We start from the raw sequence: 23,814 nt of genomic DNA, 5'->3' as shown, positions 1-23,814 counted from the left end.
TTAAAATGAATTTTCGAATACAAATAAAATATTAAATATAATTTCACCAAGTAAAACATAACCTAATTTCCCGCTTAATGAATTGCTCATGCAGCTAATGCGAGTACATTTTCTGGTCAATTTTTTGGTGATATTTTCTAGTCAATTTTACAACTGCATATTACTACCCCCCCCCCCCCCCCAAATTTCGTGCTCAACACGTATTTCCTTCTATAAATTCATTTATTTGAAATTTCTGGAAAGCTCCGGTTTAAAAAAAAAAATCTAGAAAGCACCCCAGGAATCGTTATACTTCTGACATCAGATTCTCTCCGTCATTCAATTATGTTAACCAATGGAAAAATCAAAATAAAAATGCCTGCCAATTTAATATAGAAAATAAAAATAAATTAAAAAATAACTTATCAGCTACTTAAAAATAAAAAGTAATAAATAGTTACAAAATCACAATTAAACATTGCAGCATAAAAAATAGAAATTTTATTTCATGTATTATTATTAAATAAATTAAATGGAACCTAAAAATACATAATTTTCGTATTTAAATTAATCAATTTTCTCTTCATTTTGTTCTTTTGCCCAATGGAAGCGAAGTACAGAAGACAGGCCTAAGCACGACCTGCCGCCAAAAGCTGGATTTCAATTCCAACAACGAAACCCAACACCGCACCTTGTATTTGTGTTGTTGAGTTCATTTACAGTTTTCACCCTTCTTCCTTTGTCCGCCACCTTCACATCGCCTTATAAATCCTTCTTCTTCTCTCCCTTCCTCTTCATCACAAATCACACAGGCAAATTCTCGAATCTTCGTTCTCATTTTCATTTCCCATTTCTATCATTCGATCCCTCCCTCCATCTCTTTGCAATCCAAAAGCCTTCATACTATAACCATGGACACCAAGATTGGATCTCTGGACGCATGCAAGCCAGCCTGCAACGACGTCGGCTGCCTGCCAAACGGCCACGTTTCTGTCATCCAGGACTCTGCTCCTCCGATCACCACCTGTGAGGCCACACTGGGTCGCCACCTGGCTCGCCGGCTTGTGCAGGTTGGTGTCACTGATGTCTTTTCCGTTCCCGGTGACTTCAACCTTACACTCCTCGACCATCTGATCGCCGAGTCAGAGCTTAACGTCATTGGATGCTGCAACGAGCTCAACGCCGGCTACGCCGCCGACGGCTATGCTCGTTCTCGTGGTGTTGGAGCCTGCGTCGTTACATTCACCGTTGGTGGTCTTAGTGTTCTCAACGCCATCGCCGGGGCTTACAGTGAGAACTTGCCGCTTATTTGCATCGTTGGTGGTCCCAACTCCAATGATTATGGGACCAATCGGATCCTTCACCACACTATTGGGTTACCCGATTTCAGCCAGGAGCTTAGGTGCTTTCAGAATCTTACTTGCCACCAGGTATCAATCAACCTCCTTTTTATTTCCTATGGCATTAAGTGACTTCCTAAGAAGCTTTTGATATAAATCGAGTCCTTAAGTGTTGTTATTCACGATACGGCTCTGATTCTGTCCTTAAGTATCCATGCTTTCGATTCTCGAAAAGTTTGATGCATATGATGATTCCCCAGCTGAAAGTGATTCAGGAATTTCCGCTTTGTTTGTGTGATCTACCGACCGCCACCTTTGCTCTGTTCTGGTGAATTTCTTTGTCTGTTTTGCGATCTTCGTGAGTTCTGCTAATCAATTCCTAATACTTCATGATTCAGGCCGTGGTCAATAACTTAGAAGACGCTCACGAGCAGATTGATACGGCGATCTCAACCTGTTTGAAAGAAAGCAAGCCTGTATATATAAGCATAAGCTGTAATTTAAGCGGAATTCCCCACCCCACTTTCAGTCGGGAGCCCGTTCCATTTTCTTTGTCTCCGAGGTAATTTTTCTGTCCTTCTTCGTCTTTCTCTCTTTTATTGTGGCTTATCAGTCATACACAGATACAAGAAAGAAACAGCCTAGTGTGATCAACAAAATAACATATTTGCATTAGATAACGGGCATTATGCAATTTTTCTTTTGGGTTTGTGACAGATTGAGTAATAAGATGGGCTTGGAGGCAGCAGTTGAAGCAGCTGCAGAATTCCTCAACAAAGCAGTGAAACCAGTACTGGTAGGAGGGCCTAAACTGAGGGTGGCTAATGCAGGTGAAGCCTTCGTTGAACTAGCCAATGCGTGTGGTTATGCATTTGCTGTAATGCCATCAGCAAAAGGATTAGTTCCTGAACATCACCCACATTTCATTGGTACTTACTGGGGCGCTGTGAGCACAGCTTTCTGTGCTGAGATTGTTGAATCTGCAGATGCTTACTTGTTCGCTGGACCCATTTTCAACGATTATAGCTCTGTTGGGTACTCACTTCTTCTCAAGAAAGACAAGGCTATCATTCTTCAGCCGGATCGGGTTATCATAGGAAACGGGCCTGCGTTCGGGTGTGTGCTGATGAAGGATTTCCTTAGGGAACTTGCGAAGAGGATCAAACACAACCACACTTCCTTTGAGAACTATGACAGGATATTTGTTCCTGATGGAAAACCTGTGAGGGGAGAACCTAAAGAACCTCTGAGGGTGAATATTCTGTTCGAACATGTTCAAAAGATGCTGTCTGGTCAAACTGCTGCTATTGCAGATACAGGGGACTCATGGTTTAATTGCCAAAAGCTGAAACTACCAAAGGGCTGCGGGTAAGCTTTGATTGAATAGCACATCTTTTGAACTTTTTGTTAGTGTTTGAAATTTTTTTTTTAATAATAATGATGATGAGAATCTTTTGAAATGAACAACAGGTATGAGTTCCAAATGCAGTATGGATCGATAGGATGGTCTGTTGGTGCCACTCTTGGCTATGCACAAGCTGTTCCTGAGAAACGAGTCATTGCTTGCATTGGTGATGGAAGCTTTCAGGTTGGTCTTATTCCAATAAACCATTTCAATTTCAAGACTCGGTTTTTAAGCAAAGGATACGAACACTTTAAAGTATCACAGCTTGGAACTGATTCAGGTGTTTCCTTTTGTGTTTTTCAAAATGCTTTTGCAGATGACTGCACAAGAGGTATCTACAATGCTGAGACAGGGTCAGAAGACCATAATCTTCCTGATAAACAATGGCGGATACACAATTGAAGTTGAAATCCATGACGGGCCGTACAATGTGATTAAGAACTGGAACTACACTGCGTTTGTTGATGCCATTCACAATGGTGAAGGAAAATGCTGGACAACCAAGGTGAATCTCTCAGCATAGCACATTCAATATTGCTCCTAAAATTCACCATTGATAACATAGGAAATAGCTAATTACCCCCACCTCCCAAAAAAAAAATAATCATTTTTTGGCTCCAGAAGACAAATTATTTAAACCAGACACTTGTGGTATTGCAGGTATTTTGTGAAGAAGAGCTGATTGAAGCAATTGAGACAGCAACAGGCCCCAAGAAGGATAGCCTATGTTTTATTGAAGTTATAGTACACAAGGATGATACCAGTAAAGAGCTGCTTGAATGGGGCTCCAGGGTCTCTGCTGCTAATAGCCGTCCTCCTAACCCCCAATAAAATTAAGTTAAAACCATTGCTCCATTACTAGAATGCTATTTAATTATTTACATGAAGAGATTATGATATTTATTCCTTGTAATTTTTGTGTGATGGATTTTTCTTTCAATCAAAGGGCTTATGATTCCCAGTTTAATGAAATATTCTAATATTCTAATGTTAAGTATTGGAAAGGGCTCAAATCAATCTCTCAGCACTAGATTTTGAGTTTCTAACGTCTATCATTTTACCACGAAGGTGTCATTTACAGAATTGTAATGCCTGTTTAATGTTGGCCAGACTTCCTTCAATCACCAATTCACCACCCTGCCTGTTTTTAAAAACACAAAGCATGCATGCATGATTAAAAAGAAAGCAGTCTTTTTCAGTTAAAGCTTATATTAACGTAGAGGGCTGCAAGTCCAAGGGATTAACTATTTCTTGGGCGGAAAGGAGCATTTGGAACCAATTGTTTAACCTATGAGACATAATTATTAAATCAACAAAAAATATTCAAGTTAAATCAATTAATATTTATTTAGAAAATTTGTTTTTGCCATATATAATTTGACGTCAAATTTCAAACATTGACTCCTAGGCTCCCAAGCTCCCTCGCGTAATTTTGTTTCGGTCATTAACATGCTCAATTAGTTTTTTTCAATCAACAAAAAATATTTGAGGTTAAATCAATTAATATCCATTTGGAAAATTATTCTATGCTTTTCTATATTTTATCTCATATTTCAACCATAGGTTTTTATAATACAGAAGTTTAATTAATATCTATTTGAAAATTTAGTCTACACCTTCCTATAATTTACCTCAAGTTTCAAATATACAAAGGCTCTTATAATACAAAAGCTTCATGTTCACATACTTCGTGATATAATTTATTCAACTAAAAATATCTTCATTATCAATGGTCACTTTTTGTTTCACTGGGCAAAAATCATTGGAGTTAACTACCTGAACCCATGAGCTTTGTACTATGTTTGGATGGAATGAAAATTAGGAGAAGAAGAAAATGGAGGGGAAAAATCGAGGAAAGAGAAAAATGGAGAGATAATATTGCCTCTTATAAAATAGAACCAAAATGAAACCACAAAAGTAGAAAGATGAAGACAAGAGAATGAGATTGCTTTTGTATTTCTTCACTTGCATTACAACACAAATGACATGTCCTATTTATAGGCATAGTCTTACAAATAGGTTACAATTGTTCTTAAATGACAAATAGTGGATAATCAATCCCATGAATGTGAATGGAGGTGAGTTACAAGAGTGAATGGGTAGTGGAGGAGTAATGGGTGGTGGAGGTAGTGGAAGTTATTTGGAGAAGATGAAGAGGAAGGGGTAAATGGACATCCACACAATATTCATAACACTCCCCCTTGGATGTCCATTATACAAATATGTGGCTCGTTAAAAAACTTCAACTAGGAAAAACCCTATGGGATAAAAACCTAGAAGAAGAAAAAGAGTACACATTTATTGATATGTTATTCAGTGCTGCCTCATTAAAAACCTTACTAGGAAAAACCCAATGGGATAAAAACCATAGTCAAGGAAAAAAGAGTACAGCATGTGTTAACTCCCCCTCTTGGTAATATCAGTTGATATCTCTGAGTCTACGACATCCGATATCATGAACAAGCTTTTCAAATGTTGTACAAGGAAGTGACTTGGTGAACAAATCTGCTAGATTTTCATTGGAACGGATTTGTCGGACGCCGATTTCACCATCCTTTTGAAGATCATGAGTGAAGAAGAATTTTGGCGAAATATGTTTTGTTCTATCTCCTTTGATGTACCCTTCCTTTAGTTGAGCAATACATGCAGTATTATCTTCATATATAATTGTCGGGATCATTTTGCTGGAAGACAAGCCACAAGTGGTTCGTATGTGATGTATTATCGATCTTAACCATACACATTCTCTACTTGCTTCATGTATTGCAAGAATTTCTGCATGATTAGATGATGTGGCTGATATGGTTTGTTTCATAGAACGCCATGAAATGGCTGTACCACCATATGTGAACAAATAGCCTGTTTGTGATCTACCGACATGTGGATCAGACAAGAATCCAGCATCTGCATAACCAATGAGGTTAGTTTTGGGTACATTTGAGTAGAACAACCCCATGTCCATAGTACCCCTGAGGTAACGAAGAACGTGCTTAACTCCATTCCAATGTCTTCGTGTTGGTGACGAGCTATACCTTGCTAGTAGGTTAACAGCAAATGATATATCAGGTCGTGTGTGACTAGCAAGATACATGAGTGCACCAATTGCACTAAGGTATGGTACTTCTGGACCAAGTAGTTCTTCATCATTTTCTTGAGGTCTAAAAGGATCCTTATCTTTCTCCAAAGACCTTACAACCATCGGAGTACATAATGGATGTGATTTATCCATATAAAAACGCTTTAAGACCTTTCTTGTATAGGTTTCTTGATACAAAAAGATCCCATTTCTTGAATATTCAATTTGCAATCCAAGACAAAATTTTGTTCTTCCCAAGTCCTTCATTTCAAATTCTTTCTTTAAGCAACCCATAGCTTTTGCAAGCTCTTCAGGAGTTCCAATGATATTTATGTCATCAACATAAACCGCAATTATCGCAAACTCATTTCCAGATCTTTTCATAAAAATACATGGGCAAATTGGATCATTCTTGTATCCCTCATCTGACAGATATTTGCTTAAACGGTTATACCACATACGCCCTGATTGCTTCAATCCATACAAAGATTTATTTAACTTAATTGAGTATTGCTCTCGAGAACTTGAATTGTATGCTTCCGGCAACTTCAATCCTTCAGGGAGTTTCATATAAATATCATTGTCAAGTGAGCCGTATAAATAGGCTGTAACAACATCCATCAGACGCAAATCGAGTCCTTCTTTTACTGCCAGACTTATTAAATATCGGAAAGTAGTTGCATCCACCACTGGTGAGTATGTTTCTTCAAAATCGATACCAGGTCTTTGTGTAAATCCTTGGGCAACAAGGCGTGCCTTATGTCTTACAATTTCACCATTTTCATTTCTTTTTCTCACAAAAACCCATTTGTATCCGACTGGTTTTACATCTGCAGGTGTATGGACTACAGGTCCAAACACTTTTCGCTTTTCCAGTGAATTCAATTCAGCCTCAATTGCATCTTTCCATTTTGGCCAATCTTTTCTTTGTTTACATTCACTAATAGACTTTGGTTCATGATCCTCATCATCATTCATCACATCAAGCGCTATATTATATGCAAAAATATCATCAACATTGACTTCATTTCGATCCCATCGTATTCCATTCATAACATAATTTATTGAGATCTCATCATTTTCGCACATTTCAGGTAGTTGATTTTCTTTTGGAATTGAGACATTAGCATTATCTAATGACTCCTCTTGAATTGCAATTCTTTCTTGATTATCCTCGACTTGGCCATCTACATTTTTAGCTCCTTTTCTCTTTCGAGGATTTTTATCTTTGGAACCAATGGGCCTGCCACGCTTCATGCGTGCTTTAGATTCATTTACAATAGCAGGTTGTCCAACAGGGACATCAATTTTGATAGGAGCATTAGCAGCTGGAACATGTGATTTGGTCACTTTCTTTGGGTCAGTAAATGCGTCTGGCAACTGATTAGCTAACCTTTGTAAATGAATTATCTTTTGAACTTCTAGTTCACATTGTTTTGTACGAGGATCAAGTTGAGATAATGAAACTTCCTTCCAACTAATCTCTTTTTCCAACTGCTTCTTTTCTCCCCCTAATGTTGGAAATTTTGATTCATCAAAATGACAATCGGCAAATCGAGCCGTAAATAAATCTCCTGTTGATGGTTCTAGATATTTTATTATAGAAGGAGATTCATATCCAACATATATTCCCATCCTTCTTTGGGGACCCATCTTAGTACGTTGTGGTGGAGCAATAGGAACATATACTGTACTCCCAAAAATTCTTAGATGGGAGATATTAGGTTCCTGACCAAAAACCAATTGTAAAGGGGAGGACTTGAGATAACTTGTTGGCCTGATACGAATTAGTGTTGCTGCATGCAAAATTGCATGTCCCCAAGCATAATTTGGGAGATTTGATCTCATCAGTAATGGTCTTGCAATTAATTGTAGTCGTTTAATTAATGATTCTGCAAGTCCATTTTGTGTATGAACATGTGCTACAGGATGTTCAATATCAATTCCAAGAGACATACAATACTCATTGAAAGCTTGTGAAGTAAATTCACCAGCATTATCCAAACGTATTCTTTTGATTGGATAATCAGGAAAATGTGCTCTTAATCTAATTAGTTGAGCAAGCAACCTTGCAAATGCTAGGTTTCGAGAGGATAATAAGCAAACATGTGACCACCTTGTTGATGCATCAATTAAAACCATGAAATATCTAAATGGTCCACATGGTGGGTGTATCGGTCCACAAATATCCCCTTGTATACGTTCTAGAAATGTGAGAGACTCACTTTCTATTTTTGCTGGTGATGGTCGAATGATTAACTTTCCTTTAGAACATGCAGCACATGAGAAAACATGTGATTGTGGAATCTGTTGACTTTTCAGTGAATGTCCACATGAATTCTCAATTATTTTTCGCATCATAATAGTCCCGGGATGGCCTAACCGGTCATGCCAAATGTTAAATTTATTCTCACTTGTAAACTTCTGGTTTACAATAGCATGTGTTTCAATTGTGCTAATACGTGTGTAGTATAAGCCTGAAGAAAAGGCAGGTAATTTTTCTAGAATGCATTTCTTATCAGAAATTAAGTTTGTGATAACCAAGTATTCTTGATTTCCTTCATTTATTGTTTCAATATGATATCCATTTCTGCGGATATCCTTGAAGCTCAATAAATTTCTATTAGACTTGGTAGAGTAAAATGCATTATCAATATGTAATTTTGTTCCTTCAGGTAGTAATACATCAGCTCTTCCAGAGCCTTCAATCAGATTTATACTTCCAGATATAGTCTGAACATTGGCTTCTCGCATTACCAGAGAAGAGAAATATTTCTCATTTCTGAGTATTGTGTGAGTTGTTGCACTATCAACGAGACACAAATCTTCATTATTGATGTCAATAATGGTCATTCTTCATGAAAAAAAACATAGGAAAAGATTAAAAAGAAAACATTATTAATAAAAGAAAATATAATTTTATCATGAATAAAAACTCATAATTATATTTATTTTGGGGGTAATAACCTTACAAGTACAGAATTTATTGTGGTAGGTGAAAGAGCACACTTATAAGCAAAACATGAAAATATGCTTAATTATAGAAACTCAATTACATCAAGATGACTCATTTTTTAACACTTCCATCACCAATTAAGTGATCAATTCTTCCATCAGGATCGGCAAAGAAATCAGCAACATCCAAGTGAGTAACATCCATGTTGCCATAATCAGAATCGCCTTCTTCTCCTACAAAATTTGTTTCCACCTTTGGCTCTTTGCCTTTATTTTTATTCTTATTCTTATTTTTCAGCGATTCTTGGTAGAGGTCAACCAAATGCTTTGGCGTACGACAGGTACGAGACCAATGACCCTTGCCACCACAACGATAACAAAGATTTTCAACATGATTATTATTTCCACTAGATTCTTTTTGGTGATGCTCATCATTATTTGCCCACTTCTGGTGGGAACGACCGCCTCCACGACCACGGCCACGGCCACAGCCACGACCACGACCCCGTCCACGTCCACGACCATGGCCACGGGTTGATTCAGTTGCCACTACATTCACTTCTGGGAATGGAGTGGAGCCAGTAGGACGGGATTCATGATTCCTCATTAAAAGCTCATTATTTTGCTCAGCCACAAGCAAGCAAGAAATTAATTCAGAATATTTTTTGAAACCTTTCTCACGGTATTGCTGCTGCAGGAGCACATTGGATGCATGAAATGTGGAAAATGTTTTTTCTAACATATCTTCATCAGTGATCTTTTCTCCACATAATTTCAGTTGAGAACTGATTCTAAACATTGCAGAATTATATTCGATCACAGATTTAAAGTCTTGTAAACGTAAATGCATCCAGTCATAACGAGCTTTAGGAAGGATTACAGTTTTCTGATGGTCATACCTTTCCTTTAAATTGTTCCAAAGAACAAGTGGATCTTTTACGGTCAAATATTCAATCTTGAGCCCCTCATGCAAATGGTGACGTAAAAAGATCATGGCTTTGGCTTTATCTTGGTTGGATGCTTGGTTGCCTTCCTTGATTGTGTCTCCTAGACCATTGGCATTTAGATGGATTTCCGCATCTAATATCCATGATAAATAATTCTTTCCAGTAATGTCAAGAGCCACAAACTCAAGTTTCGTGAGATTTGACATGATGATACTATCATATAAAAAGTTAAATGAAAATTAATATTAAGAGAATAGAATAGTTATGAGACAAATCAATGTGAATAAGAAAATGGAATAATTATAAAACAAACCATTATAGAAATGATATAGAAATTTACCTTCTAGTTGATTAGCCTTACTACAACACCTTTCGATTACAAGAGCGCTTCGTGCTGATAACGTCTTATAAAATAGAACCAAAATGAAACCACAAAAGTAGAAAGATGAAGACAAGAGAATGAGATTGCTTTTGTATTTCTTCACTTGCATTACAACACAAATGACATGCCCTATTTATAGGCATAGTCTTACAAATAGGTTACAATTGTTCTTAAATGACAAATAGTGGATAATCAATCCCATGAATGTGAATGGAGGTGAGTTACAAGAGTGAATGGGTAGTGGAGGAGTAATGGATGGTGGAGGTAGTGGAAGTTACTTGGAGAAGATGAAGAGGAAGGGGTAAATGGACATCCACACAATATTCATAACAGCCTTCTAGTTTTTGGATGGAGGGGAGAAAATAGAAAGAAAATAAATGCATGGCATTTACAATAACAATGATACCCTTATTTAATTTCTAATCCATTTTTTCGAGTAATGCAATGAAATTATCAGTTGACTTAAAACTACGGATCCTAATCATTTAAGTGACGAGCAAAACCTCTACAAAGAGAGCAATGGCTGCAAAATGTGTTTTCTCCCCAAAATTTCTCACTGGGGAGAAAAGTTAATTGGGTGTAAAATTATGAGTCCCAAACCATTGTTTTTCTCCCAATTTTTTTCTTTCGTTTTATTTTCTCCTCAAATCTAAATAAGAGAAAATACATTTATCCTTCTATTTTTTCACATATTTTTCTCCTTTTTCTAATTTTCTCTTCATCCAAATATCATTAATTTTGATAATTTTTGTTCAAAGTCAGTTATTGACTAACGGTGGTAATCATTTTTTACATTATGCATCATGCACATTTTTGTTTGGTCACGTGCACCATCCATAACTTTTTTTCGGTCCATCATTGTTTGTGCATGCATCCCAACATTACAAATACAGCACTGAAAATTCTTATACACTCGTCACTCGCTCGTACTTTCCTTTAGCATTTCATTTTGTTTCTCTTCCAAGTCCATAAAATAACTCAAAACTCTAACTTATATATGTGTATAAGTATGTAAAATCAGGATGCAAGGCATATCATTTCACCACGTGTCCTGCACATTTTCCTCTTGTTCATACAAGCGGAACAAGCAAAACACACCATTTGGATCTTTTTGTTGACAGCCTATGTTGTTTAATTTAATCCCTAATAATTACATTAATTCCACTACCACAATTTTTTAATTTTCATTGAATATGATATTAAATATATTTCACTCTCCCCTATTTCAAATACAATATACTACCTCCGGTCCTTAATATAAGAACCCATTTGACTTTTAGTTTGGTCTTAATTATAAGACCCAAATCCATTTTATATCTCATATTTATACATTTTTTCCAAGATAATCCTTCTAATGATAATAGTTCTAGCCAATACACTTAATTAATAATGATATTTTAGGAATAACAATACTTATTTATTACAAATAATTAATTTAACTTACTTCCTTAATCTCCTCAAATTAGTCAACTATGTCTTATAATTAGGACCGGAGGTAGTATTTTATACTTTAACCCTAGCCTACCAAAAGATAGTTAAGATTTTAATACGTTTTTCCAACTTTTTCCTTCTTTAAATGCATGAGAAATATATCATATTAATGAGTGGAGGTAACTGGCTCATGGTTGTTTCTTCGGCATCCTTGTTAGCAAATGAAGTCTGGTTTGCAAGAGATAATTATACTATGCAGAAACGAAATAGCAATAGCAGTAATATTTCAAGGGAGATTTCATGGAAAGCACCTATTGTTGGCTCCTTGAAAATAAACTTTGATGGTGCTTTTAATGCAAAATTCAAAACAGCTGGTGTTGGTATTCTATGCAGAAATCATAATGATATTCAACTTGGTTGTGTTTGTAAAAAATTGAGAGCAACTTCCCCCTTTTAGATAGAATGCCTTGCATTAAGGGATGCTATCCTTCATAATGACAAGTTTGATGTGACAAGATGAGTTTAGAGACTGACTGTTTCGAGCTATATAAAACTGTGATTAACTGTTCCTCTGATAGCATTGAATGGCAATGTAAGGATGTGGTTTCTAATATTCTTCAACTACTAAGGGCAAGACCTCATATTCAACCCTCTTTAGTCTAGAGATGGAAATAATGCTGCGGACTACCTGGCAGTATGTGCAAAAAATGGGATGGCTACGAATGGGATACTTATTAAAGCACCATCTCATGTACTTCGGATTTGGAGAAGGATGCTGTGAATATTATTGCTGTACTCTCTATTAGTAATGGTTGTGGATCTGGTGCTATGGGCCGTGCTGAAATAGGCTAGTTAATTATGGCCAGAATGTGATATGTAAACTCTTGCACTTTTGTTTAATAAAACTTCTTTTGTTAAAAAAAAAAATACTACCTCCGGTCCTAATTATAAGACCCAATGACTTATTTGAAGAGATTAAGGAAGTAAGTTAAGTTAGTTATTTGTAATAAATAAGTGTTGTCATTCCTAAAATATCCTTGCTAATCAAGTATATTGGCTAGAACTATCATTATTAGAAGGATTATCTTGGAAAAAAATGCATAAATATGAGAGACAAAATGGATTGGGGTCTTATAATTAGGACCAAACAAAAAGTCAAACGGGGTCTTATAATAAGGACCGGAGGTAGTAGCTCGTGGATATTTCAAAAGAAAAAAGACATTAATTGCCTTTAAAAATATGCAAAATATATGAAAAATAAAAAATGAGGCTTTCTAAGACTCATTTTATATTTGAAACGCAGGGAGCCTCTGTTACTATTTTTGTTTTTATGCTTTCATAAATAAATGATTGGGGGGTGTTTGGCTACTATGAAAAGTAATTTTTTAAAAACACTTTTATACAGATCGTAATAAATTTTTTTATATATTTACTTCTTATATTGTAAAAATATTTTTAAAATTATAGTTTTAATTCTGATAATGTAATCATAATGTGATCATTTCGCCACGGTCACCTATATATGAAAATTTTCAGCATTTCATCCCATCATCGCTGGTGTTGAAACGTGTCAACCATACAACGCTTGAGGTGTCAGTTTTTTCTTTTCCAAATACAAGGGCGAGAGAGGGAAGTTGTCATGCCTCCTCTCATACTTAGTACCTGGGGTTTGGCATTTGAGAAAAATACTTTTAAAAAGTATTTTTTTAAAATCAAGATAAATCTTTTTTTACTTATTTACTTCGAATGTTTTAAAATCACTTTTGAAACTATTATTTGATTTCCATCCAAATATCCCCTTAGAGAGGTCTAAATAGATCATTTTAACTAATTTTTGTAAACTCAAATTGAAATAAAAATAAGTTAGTTTAATATAATTTATATTTGATAATTTCTTTAGAAAAAACAGTTTGGCAAAATTTATTTATATCATATATATTGAAAAATCAGTTGTAAAATCTGCTCAATTTTAACATGCTTCTTGCTTCTCAACCTAGTCTTTTCAGTTCTCAATGCCAAACACACAATTAAATGCCTCCTTTTCCTAACGGGATTAGTGATTACGCAGGATAGATCTCATTGCGCACCGAAGTGTACCAAAAAATTGCCATTACATGCTTTTTGATAATAAAATATTACTGTTAGTTAAATAATAAAGCTGCAAAAGACTTCGTTTGGATTACCGTTTGGAATGTTAAAAGCACACGGGAAAGCATGAAACTGGGGTTTATGACTTATTGCAGCTCAAAAGATTGTTTGGATTGATCTTCGTTTCTAGTTGACTTATAAAAAAAAGTAATTTTTCTAACTGACTTATTCAACGCAATTTGAATCAACTTTTCTAACTGACTTATGGAAAAATTATGCAAAGCTTACGATCTAATTAGTTATGTGATTCTATTTACTTTAATTAGAGACCAAATAAATTTTAATTTATATCAGTTTGTTCATTATGTATATTTAATTAATTATCTACAATATATTTTCAAATTTTTCTTCGTAACAAATATTTTTATTTATAATTTTACAAACAACTATTTATATTTTATCATAATAATTTTACGTGTTTCTTTAAATTATTATCACATTAAAAATATAAAATTTCAAACACTACTCCATATCCTTTTCAGTCATTTTACAACTAAACTAACTTTTCTATTAATCATCCAAACAACTTTTGACTTTTTCAACTGACTTTTTAAAAGCATCTATCCAAATATAAATTACATTACACTAACTGACTTTTACTCTAATTTCAATTACAAAAGTCAGTTGGGTTAGAAGTCAGTTTTGTCCAACGCCAATCCAAACATATCCTTACCATAGGTTGCAACTGACAGTTACTCGGTGAAGAGGAAAGACGCATATATCTACATTTGCCTTCTATTTCCAAAGGTCACCACGGAAACGCGTGGAATCCTTATGCAGCACTCACTAGTCTTCAACTCAGACCCCATTATTTTCTGTGTATTTTCTGCGAACTTTGTTAGCTTCATTTACCAACTAACAATGACTTGGACTCTTCGAGTTTACTCTGACATTGCCTCACTAGTCTTCTACGGCATATGTGCCTTTTCTTCTCAAGTGTCTTTCTTCTGCGTTCTCATTCATCTTTAGCAGCCAGACCCAACTCACATTTTGCACAGGTGAAAGCTGAAAGCATAGGCCCGAGAATTCATGTTCATGGTTTTGAGTCCCCTGCGGCCGCCATTAGTTTTTTTTTCAGTTGTATGAATCTTTCTCACACTACACTCCGATGAGAACATCATTAGTTTTATGGCCTTCCTTCTTTTTCTGTTATTATTGGGCATGTCTTAGTTTCAACGTCTCTCTGGTTTCTGGGGGTTATGTCCCCTGTCTTGACCAGCAGAAAATTTTGTTACTTCAATTGAAGAAAAACGTCAAATTCAACCCTGCTGGTTCCAGAAAATTGTTGTTATGGAATGAAAACAGCCCTTGCAATGAGTGGAGAGGCGTAAGTTGGGATGAGGAGGGACACGGTGCTGGTCTGGACCTGAGTGAAGAATCAATATCTGGTGGACTCGACAATTCTAATGCTCTGTTCAGTCTCCAAAATCTCAAGCATTTGAATTTGGCTTTCAATAACTTCAGTTCTGTGATTCCATCCAGAATCAAGGATTTGAAGAGCTTAACTTCTCTTAATTTGTCAAATGCTGGTTTCGTGGAGCAGATACCAAGGGAGATTGCTCAGCTCCCAAGGTTAACCATACTTGATCTGTCTACTTCTTACTATTTAGGGGGATCATCTCTGAAACTTGAGAATCCAAATCTGGCGGGGCTTGTTCAGAACCTCAGTGAAGTTAGAGAACTATATCTCGATGGCATTAATATAGCGCTCGAGGGAAATAAATGGGGTCATGCTTTGTCGTCTTTTCTACCTCATCTGCAGGTAGTAAGCATGTCAAGCTGCGACCTATCAGGCCCCATCGATTCCTCAATGGAAAAGCTTCAAAATCTCTCCATAATTCGTCTGGGCCAGAATAATTTGTCAGGCACAGTGCCGAGCTTCTTTGCTGAATTCTCAAATCTAACACAACTGGATCTCAGTTCTTGTGATTTGAGTGGCAGGTTCCCAAACAACATCTTTCAAGTACGGTCGCTCACTTCTCTTGATCTATCATACAATTATGGTCTTCAAGGTTCTCTGACTGAATTGCCTCAGAACGGATCTCTCCAGACATTGATTCTAAGCGCTACAAGTTTCTCTGGAGCATTACCACCTGCCATTAGAAATTTATGGAAACTGTCTAGATTAGACATATCTGCATGTCGATTTAATGGAACGCTACCAGATTCAATGTTGGATCTCCCTGAGCTCACTTACCTAGACTTGTCATTTAACAACTTCACTGGTACAATCCCATCATTTGGTATGGCCAAGAAGCTTATTCACATAGACCTATCCCAAAATAATTTAAACGGTGGAGTTTCATCGGCTCGTTTCGAAGGCCTCGTAAAGCTAGTCAGCATCAATTTGCAGAGCAATTCCCTCAACGGGAGCATTCCTATGTCTCTGTTTTTGCTCCCGTTGCTACGAAGTATACAGTTATCCAACAACCTCTTTCAAGGTCATATGGATGCAATTTCAAATGTCTCTTCCTCCATGTTACAAGTTCTTGATTTAAGTTATAACAATTTAAGAGGTCCTATTCCTCAATTTATTTTTCATCTCAAAGGGCTTAAGGTCCTCCAACTGTCTTCGAACAAGTTCAACGGCACAATACGGCTAGATATGTTTGAGAGACTTCAAAATCTAACTACATTAGATCTTTCAAACAACAACTTGTCAATTGATGCAAATGTTAAGAATGCCAACCGGTCATCTTTTCCCAGCATGACTAGTTTGATGTTAGCCTCTTGCAATTTGAGACAATTCCCAGGTTTCCTGAGAAACACGTCCAGATTAACCAATTTAGACCTCTCGAACAATGAAATTGCAGAAAAAATACCCAAGTGGATTTGGGAGCTCGGCTATCTTGGTCACTTAAATCTTTCTCACAATTTACTTTGGGAGAGAGAAACAATCCCGTATAATCTTAGCTCTTATAGTAAGTTGCATGTGCTTGACCTTCATGACAACTACCTCCAGGGTACACTTCCACTGTTTCCTATATTGGCCTCTTATTTGGATTATTCTTTCAATGAATTCAGCTCTGTTATTCCCCCTGACATTGGTAACTATCTGTCTTTCATAATCTATCTTTCTCTGTCGCACAATGCTCTTTATGAAAGAATCCCTGTTTCCATCTGCAATGCTTCAAATCTTCGAGTGCTTGATCTTTCCTACAACAACTTTAGTGGGGCGATTCCAGATTGTCTAGCAAAAAGTGAGATTGTTGGTGTATTGGATTTAGGGAAAAACAATCTCAGTAGCAATATTCCTGATACATTTCAAACTTCATGTGCTCTGAAGACTCTCGATCTTAGTAGTAATAATTTAGAAGGTCCAATTCCAAAATCTCTGTCCAATTGCATCACATTAGAGTTGTTAAACATTGGAAATAACAAGATGGATGATGGGTTTCCATGCATGTTGAGCAGAATACCGACACTCCGGGTCATGGTTTTGCGAAGAAGAAACAATTTCCATGGTCGTATTGGTTGTCCAAATGGAAGGGAATGATGTGGAAGATGCTTCAAATTGTTGATCTAGCTTTCAACAATTTTAATGGAACGCTGCCAGGACGAATTTTTCCTACTTGGAAGGCAATGATGCTTGATATAAATCAGACAGCATCAAAGGCAAATCAGATCATCTTTAGCTTCTTTGGATTTGGCCAAGTGAAATATCAGGATCGAGTGATAGTTACCATGAAAGGTCAGGAAAAGACCTTGATTAAAATTCTAACTATCTTCACGTCTATTGACTTCTCGTCCAATCGTATTGAAGGGTCAATACCGGAAGAGATGATGGATTTTACAGCACTCTATGCGCTCAACTTGTCAAATAATAATCTCGCAGGCCGAATCCCATCATCCATAGGGAAACTGCAACGGCTCGAGTCCTTGGACCTGTTAAACAACTCTTTTACTGGAGAGATTCCATCACAACTTGCAAATTTGTCTTTCCTTTCAGTTTTGAACCTCTCCTATAATCATTTCGTTGGAAGGATCCCTACAGGTACACAGCTCCAAACATTTGACTCATCTTCCTTCCAAGGCAATGATGGTCTTTGCGGGCCTCCTTTGACCAGATGTCCAAACCGTGGGGCACAACGGCCAAGGCCACCACCAACGCCTGGAAATAAGCACTCAATTAACTTTGACTTGATCAGAGGTCTGGAATTCGGTGTGGTATTCGGCCTAGGAATTATTATTGGGCCTCTTTTCTTTTGGAAGCAGTGGAGGATAAGGTACTGGAAGTCTGTGGACTCCATTCTCTGCAGCATCTTTCCTCAAGCTTATTTTGATTATGAAATACGTGAAAGGCAATGGTTCAGAGCCCTTCGGTGGAGCCGTTAAGAAACAGGCCTCGTTCAACATGGTAAGCTAGCCCCGCACACTTGTATACATGAGGTAAACCATATGAGACTTATCATCTTCCTTTCTATCCTTAAAATTTATACAAATCTTTTCGAAATCAATTTGCATAACATACATTTTTCTGTTATTTTTACGATTTTATTTCTATCTATCCAACCATTAATTTGACTTTAGTTTTTAAAAATTTAATTCATATATTTTTTAAACATATTTTAAATTTGTGAATTATGTAAAATTATTTATTATGTAATATTTGAATTATAAATACACAAATTGGCCAAAATAATATTTCAAACACGAGTAAAAAAGGACGTAATGAAATATGAATTTCAATAATAAGAGGGGCAATTTAGTCAGTATAACCCCTTTTTTTTTTAGATTTATTAATTTTAATACAATTCTTTTGAAAATTATTTATTTAAATATTATCATAATTATTTATTTTCGGTTCTTTAAATTGGAGAGAGAGGGAGTAGACATTAGAAAATTAAATTATGAGGATAAATTAATAATTTAAAATTTTTTAACATATCTACAAATAATAAAATTTAGTATTTTAATTAGTATCTTTATCGGAATATTCACTGCTTAATTAGACTGAATTGTAGATTTTAAGAATAGGAGGCAGTCTTTGTAATTTTGACAAAACAAAATGGAGGTCATTGAATATGACTGGATTTTCCCGCCTATTTCCTAACTAATTGATTAAAACGAGTCTTTGAATTTGTTCTTCAGTGCTCACGTGATCCTCACATGATAGTATTATTGTTAAGTAACATAATTACATAGGCTTATCCATGTGATGAGGAACGATAGAACATAATGGTGAGATGATAATGATATTATCTAACTTTGAGTCTTAGCAAATGAAATCGTATTAAGATCTTAGAAGAGCACATGTGAAAATATAATACTACGTCTGATCCTAATTATGAGATCTCATTTACTGTCTACAAAGTCTTATAATTAAGACCGGAGGTAGTATATGATTTAAGCTATGATCTAAACGCACATATTGGAGCTTCACTTGGTAAAATTCTGTTTATATCTTTTTCTGCCTTTAAATTCTATTTAGATTTTAAGAACATCGAATTATCCATTTATGCATTTTTAGGAGAAAGCTGTGAAGATGTATTATAGAACAATTTCTTTTATTTAGTAAATATCTGTTCAAGCATTACTTCTTTGGCTGGCCCCCATCGTTGTATGCATGTCTGTGTGTATGTTTGTTTGCACTCGCAAGAATTGAGCCTTCATCATGTAGAGAAAAGCCATATATACATCGTCTAAACTCTCTCTCTCTCTCTCTCTCTCTATATATATATATGTGTGTGTGTGTGTGTGTATTTTAGAGATATTTCTTAGCATTAACTTGAACCGATAATTTTTTTAAAAAAATTACTGAAAACAAAATATGCAATAGTAGTCCAAACTTAATAGTGGTGTTAGTTTATAATGATATCAATTATCTAATTGTTTTTAATGTCTTAAATTTTAGATGAAGTTAATTATCTGGAGTGGCATATCCAAATATGGGCATGGCTTCATCAACAAGAGAGACCAATGAAGATGAAATCTGATTTTATATATGTTGTAATCATTTGAATTTAATAAAGTTGACATGCTCGAAGCTTTGGTGAGATATGCATTAATCGTATTTCTCTATGAATCTGTATTGTACCTGAATTATGGAGATGGTGTTATTAATATGTCAGCTTTCTGATATTTCATGGAGTGATGATCCTGATCTTGTATTTCCTGCAACATATTTTCCGAAATGGCATTTTAGTTTTTATTTATATGTCATATTTATTTCTTTTTTTTTTTGGATAATCTCTTCTTGATTTAGGGGGTGTTTGGATGAAACCAAACCATGATTTGGAAAATAGTTTCTGAAGAATAGATTCTAAGAAAAATAGATTTTCTGAAGAAGTGATTATGATAAAGTGAGAGTATTTGTATAGTTATTGTCAGAAGCACTTTTCATATGTACAAATTACTAAAAAAGGCATACAAATATGATCTACATAAAAGATAGATTTTATAATATATTTTAATTTGAAGGAATAAAATTATTAATAATATTTTTTTTACCAACATAATTAATAATATATAAAAATATAATTAATAAATAATTCATATATGTATATATATTTATAAAAAATTAAAAAGATTAAATATGTTTATAGACAAATGAATAAAAAAGTGCTGTAATAATTAAGATGTTGCATCGATATAGAGCATTTATAATAAGTTTTTTTTTAACTACATATTACCAGTCTGGTCGAAGCTTTCCTTCAATAAAAGTTTAAAACTTTGTCTACATATTAACTCTCCAATTAGGTTTTACATTAATGACTAGAATAATAATCTTACATTTGAAACCAATATTAACTCTCCAATTAGGTTTTACATTAATGACTAGAATAATAATCTTACATTTAAAACCAATATTAACTCTCCAATTAGGTCCTACATTAAAGACTGGGATAATAAATTTGTTATTTTTTTTTTGCCAACATAATAAACAATGAATAAAAACATATATTATTTACTATATCTAGTTCTAAATGTAAGAGCTAGTTGACTAATTTGAATAGATTAAAAAAATAAGTTAAGTTAGTTATTTGTAATAAATATGTATTGTTTTTCCTACAATATCCCTATTAATCAAATTTATTGGTTATAACTTGAAAAACGATAGACAAATATGAGAAATAAAGTAGATTAGGGTTTTATATTTAGGACCAAATAAAAGTTAAATGAGGTCTTATATTAAAGATAGGATACAGTAATTGTTAATATGTGTATATATAATTATAAGATATAACATTATGTTTTTAGAAAAATAAATAATTGTTTTCAACAAAAAAAAATTTACTGTAGGGGGTGGGGGGAGAACTGCTCAAAAAGCAAAAAGTTTTTAGTTATTACAAAACCTTGGTTTTGATAGGCAAACTATGGTTTTATCATAAAACCATGGTTTCAAAAAATTGATGGGTGTTTGGATAATTTTTTCCTCAAACCATGATTGGGCAATCACCCAAACAACTTCATTTCATTTCAATAATCATGGTAATTGGCATTTTCAACAATATAGAAAGTCCCTAATTGAAAAATTGATTAGTGAGAAATATCTAAATTAGAGTATCAATATTTTATGTGTAGAAAATTTGCTGAGTGGTAATGTTTTTTGTGTGTAAAAATTTGTCAAACCCTTCTCACCAATAAAATTTTTAATGCAAAACTATTTGCTAATTTTCCAAAGAAATATAATATTGGCCCCTTGGCATGCTTTATTCTTGATAGTGAAGAAACTCAACAACTAAAACAAACAAAAGCTAAGGAATTACTTCTCTAGTCTTTATTGTATGACTTATTCGACTAATTTTATTAGATTAAGAAAGTTAGATAAGTTAGTTAATTATAAAAAATATGATATATATTTTTTAAAATACCATAATTATTTTTTTTAATATCCCACTGCCTCTCCCATTTGATTATATATAGTTGAGATAATATCAATAGAAATAATTTAAAAATATATATATAAAAAATAGATATTATGTTTAAGACTAACATCAACTATATTGCAAGAGTACATTACAGTGAAAAACTACGGGCCCTTTTTCTTTCAGAAGAAGTGAAACACAAGACATTGGAAATAATATATGAGCAGAATATATTTTGTAGCATCTTTCCACGACTTTATCTTAATTATCAACGGTACGATGAACAATGATGCACCCTACCTCATGGAAGTCATCATCCAATGGGCCTATAACCATAGGTAAAGTTTCGTACTACCTTTTTTTTTTTTTTGACAAGCAAGTTTCGTACTACTTTTTTTTTACCAGAGAGTTTCGTACTACTTTTAGTTCTTGTTATATAAATTTTCTGTATATATATGATAACGTAACAAGTTTTGTTTAAAATATTTTTCTTCACCAAGCTAAGCTGTCTTTTTCAAAAATCATTGTCCACAAGGTACTTAGCGAGAAGATCAACATGATACTCCTTTAATCTTAAATATAAGATTTATTTTATAATATAATATAATATTTTATCTTATAAAATAAGTTTTATATTTAGAGCAATAAAAGAGTAATAATTTTTTAAATGACATTTTGTAAGGAAAAGTGTTCATGAGGACATGGTCACCCATATATGAAAATTTCCAGCATTTCATCCCATTATCACTATTGCTGAAACATGTCAACCGCACAACGCTTGAGTAGTCAATTTTTTCCCCATTACAATGTCACATTTTGATGAAATCTAAGAGGACTTTGAAATCCGGTCAAAAAAAGAGGACTTTGAAAAAATATATTTATGTAAATCGAATCAAATTTTTTATATTTATTTTATATGCTGTAAAATTATTTTTAAAATTATGGTTTGATTTTTTTATCTAATATTCCAACTGAGTTTTGTAAACTCAAATTCAAATAAAAAATCAACTAGTTTAATATAATTTATATTTGATAAGTTTTTGGGAAAATTCCAGAAAAGGTCCCTTGAATATATGAAATCTCAGATTGGGTCCTAAAATTTCTAAAATGACAGAAAGGGTCAGTGACCTAATCTGTCATTTGGCAAATTAAGAGGAATTGACAATTTTGCCCTTATTTGTATTCATTCACTACAATGATTTAAGAAATCACTATAAGGGTTTAAGCATTACTTAGATTCATGTAGCGAATAACTACTCGTTTTTTCATATTCAGGTGTATTGTTATTAACTACAACTAATTTTATAATCACTAGAACAATGTAAGTATTACCTAGATTCGTGTAAAGAATAACTATTCACTTTTTCATAGTCAGATACCTTATTATTAACTACAACTAATCTTGTAATTATTAACTACAACTAATCTTGTAATCATTAGAACAGTGTAAGCGTTACCTAGATTTGTGTAGAGAATAACTACTCACTTAGTTAGGGACAAAATTGTCAATTGGTCTTAATTTCACAAATGACAGATTGGGTCATTGACCCTTTCTGTCATTTTGGAAATTCCAGGACCCAATCTGGGATTTCATATATTCGAGGGACCTTTTCTAGAATTTTTCCTAAGTTTTTTTAAAGAAAAAAGTAGTTTGACAAAAAATTATTTATATTCTATATATTGAAAAATTAGTTTTAAAACTTGCTCACTTTTAACGAGCTTCTTGCTTCTCAACTTGCTTTTTCACTTCTCCATGCTAAGTTCACACCACTAGATGCCTCCTTTTCCTAACGGGATTAATGATTACGCAGGATAGAGCTCATTGCGCACCGAAGTGATATAAAATTGCCATTACATGCTTTTTTATCATAAAATATTACCGTTAGTTTGATAATAAAGTTACAAAAGACTTGCTACAGGTTGCAACTACAGTCACTTGGTGAAGAGGAAGGACGCATATATCTGTATTTGCCTTCTGTTTCCAACGGTCTTGTGCTGCATTAGTATTAAATTTTCAACGTTAGGTACGTTCTTTCATGCTCCATCCAAATCGTTCTTGTCCCTCTCAAGCCGCCAGAAAGGTCAACACGGAAACGCGTGGAATCCTTATGCACCACTCACTAGTCTTCAACCTTTTTTTTTTTTTAATTGACCAGAACACTGCTTTTCAACTGAGACCTGCGTATTTTCTGCGAACTTTATTAGCTTCATTTACCAACTAACAATGACTTAGACTTTTCGAGTTTACTCTGACGTTGCCTCACTAGTCTTCTACGGCATATGTGCCTTTTCTTCTCAAGTGTCTTTCTTCTGCGTTCTCATTCATCTTTAGCAGCCAGACCC

At 34.5% G+C, this 23,814-nt stretch overlaps 3 protein-coding genes and 1 long non-coding RNA gene across 4 annotated transcripts; 3 read left to right on the top strand and 1 right to left on the bottom strand.

The window, feature by feature from the left end:
* The first annotated feature begins 798 nt into the window (after window positions 1-798).
* LOC114719576 (pyruvate decarboxylase 2-like) lies at window positions 799-3,787 on the top strand. Its single transcript, XM_028905085.1, has 6 exons — window positions 799-1,409; window positions 1,718-1,881; window positions 2,037-2,687; window positions 2,790-2,907; window positions 3,041-3,229; window positions 3,385-3,787. Exons 1-6 carry the CDS (start codon window positions 891-893, stop codon window positions 3,553-3,555), a joined length of 1,812 nt encoding a protein of 603 aa, XP_028760918.1. The 5' UTR covers window positions 799-890; the 3' UTR covers window positions 3,556-3,787.
* Window positions 3,788-8,867: 5,080 nt separating this feature from the next.
* On the bottom strand, window positions 8,868-9,908 carry LOC114719625 (uncharacterized). Its single transcript, XM_028905136.1, has one exon. It carries the CDS (start codon window positions 9,906-9,908, stop codon window positions 8,868-8,870), a length of 1,041 nt encoding a protein of 346 aa, XP_028760969.1.
* A 7,250-nt stretch (window positions 9,909-17,158) lies between these two features.
* On the top strand, window positions 17,159-17,843 carry LOC114719624 (receptor-like protein 43). The gene is made up of 2 exons (XM_028905135.1): window positions 17,159-17,657; window positions 17,812-17,843. The coding sequence occupies exons 1-2, from the start codon at window positions 17,159-17,161 to the stop codon at window positions 17,841-17,843; spliced, it is 531 nt and encodes a 176-aa protein (XP_028760968.1).
* A 76-nt stretch (window positions 17,844-17,919) lies between these two features.
* On the top strand, window positions 17,920-19,780 carry LOC114719595 (uncharacterized). Its single transcript, XR_003737922.1, has 2 exons — window positions 17,920-18,052; window positions 19,518-19,780. It is a non-coding gene; the product is annotated as an uncharacterized LOC114719595 (long non-coding RNA).
* Window positions 19,781-23,814: the final 4,034 nt, after the last annotated feature.

This window comes from Neltuma alba, unplaced genomic scaffold, assembly GCF_004799145.2.
Source record: "Neltuma alba isolate B1F8T4 unplaced genomic scaffold, ASM479914v2 tig00011927_pilon, whole genome shotgun sequence".
NCBI classification, from domain to species: domain Eukaryota; kingdom Viridiplantae; phylum Streptophyta; class Magnoliopsida; order Fabales; family Fabaceae; genus Neltuma; species Neltuma alba.
Note: the sequence above shows the minus strand (reverse complement) of the source record. Positions and strands in the feature narration are given on the sequence as shown.